Source organism: Anomaloglossus baeobatrachus, chromosome 3, assembly GCF_048569485.1.
Source record: "Anomaloglossus baeobatrachus isolate aAnoBae1 chromosome 3, aAnoBae1.hap1, whole genome shotgun sequence".
In the NCBI taxonomy this organism is placed as follows: Eukaryota; Metazoa; Chordata; class Amphibia; order Anura; family Aromobatidae; genus Anomaloglossus; species Anomaloglossus baeobatrachus.
In genome coordinates, this window is record NC_134355.1 from 683,710,201 (window position 1) to 683,712,917 (window position 2,717).

The 2,717-nt window shown below is 37.4% G+C and overlaps 1 protein-coding gene across 1 annotated transcript; it reads right to left on the reverse strand.

The window, feature by feature from the left end:
- Window positions 1-653: 653 nt before the first annotated feature.
- LOC142297426 (taste receptor type 2 member 1-like) lies at window positions 654-1,520 on the reverse strand. Its single transcript, XM_075341654.1, has one exon. It carries the CDS (start codon window positions 1,518-1,520, stop codon window positions 654-656), a length of 867 nt encoding a protein of 288 aa, XP_075197769.1.
- Between the last annotated feature and the right edge of the window lie 1,197 nt (window positions 1,521-2,717).

Consider the following 2,717-nt stretch of genomic DNA (forward strand, 5'->3'; position numbering starts at 1 on the left):
GCCAAGAAACTGAAGATTTCCCACAACGGTGTGTACTACTCCCTTCAGAGGAGAGCACAAACGGGCTCTAACCAGAGTAGAAAGAGAAGTGATATATATATATATATATATATATATATATATATATATATATACATACACAACTGATATATATTTTTATATTTTTATATTTTATATATAGAGCTGATGTTTAACAATTTGTTTCTCATGCATTTTTGAAATATCACACAATAAGAATAGTTGATAGTGAATAGAATAGAGATAAGACACAGACTATGTATTTACATATAAATTAAATGGTTGCTTTTAATATTGTCAATAATCCCCTCACATTTCTTTTAGTGATATATTAGACAAGAAAAAAATCAGTGAAATTCTCATTCTGAAGATCTATCGACAAAAACTCAGCACAGCAGTATAAAGGAAACAATTCATGTTTAGGCACCTAATTCAATATAGCAATGAAATAAAAACCTTCCATTACTCATGGCTCAAACATAATTAATTACCCATGAAATGAGGCAGATTTTAAAAGATAGGCAGTAAAAAAACCTATGTAAAAAGAAAAGAGAGAGGGAATTAAAAAAAAAAATCATGTCCAAATGTTTTCCACATTTGTGGCTACTAGGGTATCATTAGCTAAAATGATTCATTCAACCAACATATGCTTTTTTAGATCTCCCTATAGAAAACATGTTTGATATAAAAGCTTGAAAAGTAGAGCATATGGGTTTCTTCAGTTTTGCATTGTTGACTATCAATAGAATGGAGTGAAGACTTGGGTAGGAGGAAACACCAATGGAACAGAGGTAGACAAAGATTGCATCTTTCATGTAAAAACCTAGAATCATCAATTGTGAGCTTAGGTAAAAAAGAAGGTAAAAGAACAAAAATGACCCCATGTTTATTATAGCATTTTTGTGGGCTTCCAGTTGAGGTTTAGCAAATCCCGAATTGTTGCTTTTCATGTTTTTTGTGTGTTTTACAACTGAGGCAATCAGAAGATACATGGAAACACAAAACATAAAGAGGGGTATTATGGTTCCAGTACAGTTGAAGATGATTAAATTCAGGTATCTTGCATGGTATCGTGCTGTTGTTTCGTTACTGCTGATGTTTCCACTTTCGATAGTGGAGATTTTAATGGAAAAAGTACTCCATAGAAATGGCAGACTGGAGATAAAAGATATGAACATTGACCCAACGAGCATCCAAGGGACCATACTTGAGATGTTCATCTTGAGCTTCACGAATAGTTGGTGTCTGTAGGTAGTGATCTTAACACAGTAAAAAGCACCAAGGATGGTGCCCCACCAAAGGCTACAGAAGACCACAAATGTTACAGCAGCGACGAGACTTGAAATATTTTCAGATAAGCCAAACATATCAGTAACCTTTTCAACAACTGAAGCTAAGAAGAGATAAATAAAGAGAAGTATGATCCTCACAGACCCCAAGCAGGTCATGATAATGTCAATAGGTTGAAGATCTTTACCTTTCATCCACCAAGTGACGTTCATTATCACAATGAAAAGGTTAAGAAGCAAACCCAGAAAAACCAAGAAACAATTTACAGTCATCAAAAATGGGATTAAGCTCATGGTTTCCTCTTGAGTTGGTGGATTTAGGTCATGAACATCCAGTAGACAAGGTGAGGTGGTACGTGCTTCTATAAGAGATGAGATGGGAGCAGAAAGAAATAGATTATTCTACTCTAGATTTGCATGAGATCTGACAACTGATCTTACATATTTTATTAGATTTGAATACTGTTCTTTAAATAAAATGGAAGTAGCATCAGGTTTCCTGTCTGTTGCCTAATCAATCATATGTCGTAGAAAGTAAGACAAAAAAAAATATGTACAGGACGATGTAATCTCTAAATTACTAATATTGTTTTTTGCATTTATCATTGTGTACACATGTGCCCTACAGTTTAATACATGCAAAAAAAATGTACACTCATGGACTTACATGTTTGAATGGGCAGACAATTGGCAAATGAGATTTAATGTTGATAAATGTAAAATAATGCACCTATGACGGAGCAATCCTATTGCTGAATATACATTAGATGTAAACTTGGGGCTAAAGAACAGGAGAAAGACTTGAGTATTTTGGTTAAAAGTAAGCTGAGCAACAGTGCTCAATGTCAGGCAGCAGCTGTAAAAGCAAACAAGATTTTAGGTTGCATATTAAGGCTATGTGCGCACGTTGCGTACAGTTCACTGCAGAAATTTCTGCAGCAATCTGAAGAGCACACGTGCGCTTCTAATCGCTGCAGAAAATGTCCATAGTGAAGCCGATTCCATGCGCTCTGCCTGCAGCTCCTGCCATAGACAGAGCAGGAGCTGCCGGCAGAGCGCACAGAAGAAGTGACATGTCACTTCTTAGAACGCAGCACTTCGGCAGCAGCCGAAGCGCTGCGCTCTAAAACGCCACGTGCGCACGGCTCCTGCAAAATCTCCATAGATTGTGCAGGGGACGCAGGACGCATGCAGTTACGCTGCGCTACAAAGCGCAGCGTAACTGCATGTATTTACGCAACGTGCGCACATAGCCTAAGAGAGGTAAAATTATGTGTTACCAACAGATTGTTACTGCTCTATAAATCACTTGGAAGGCCAAACAAGGGCGGACATATCACTGGTGCAACCTGTGTGTGGCGCCCCTGGGATTCAGTCGCCACAGGATATTGTATCTGACTTAAGGTGCAA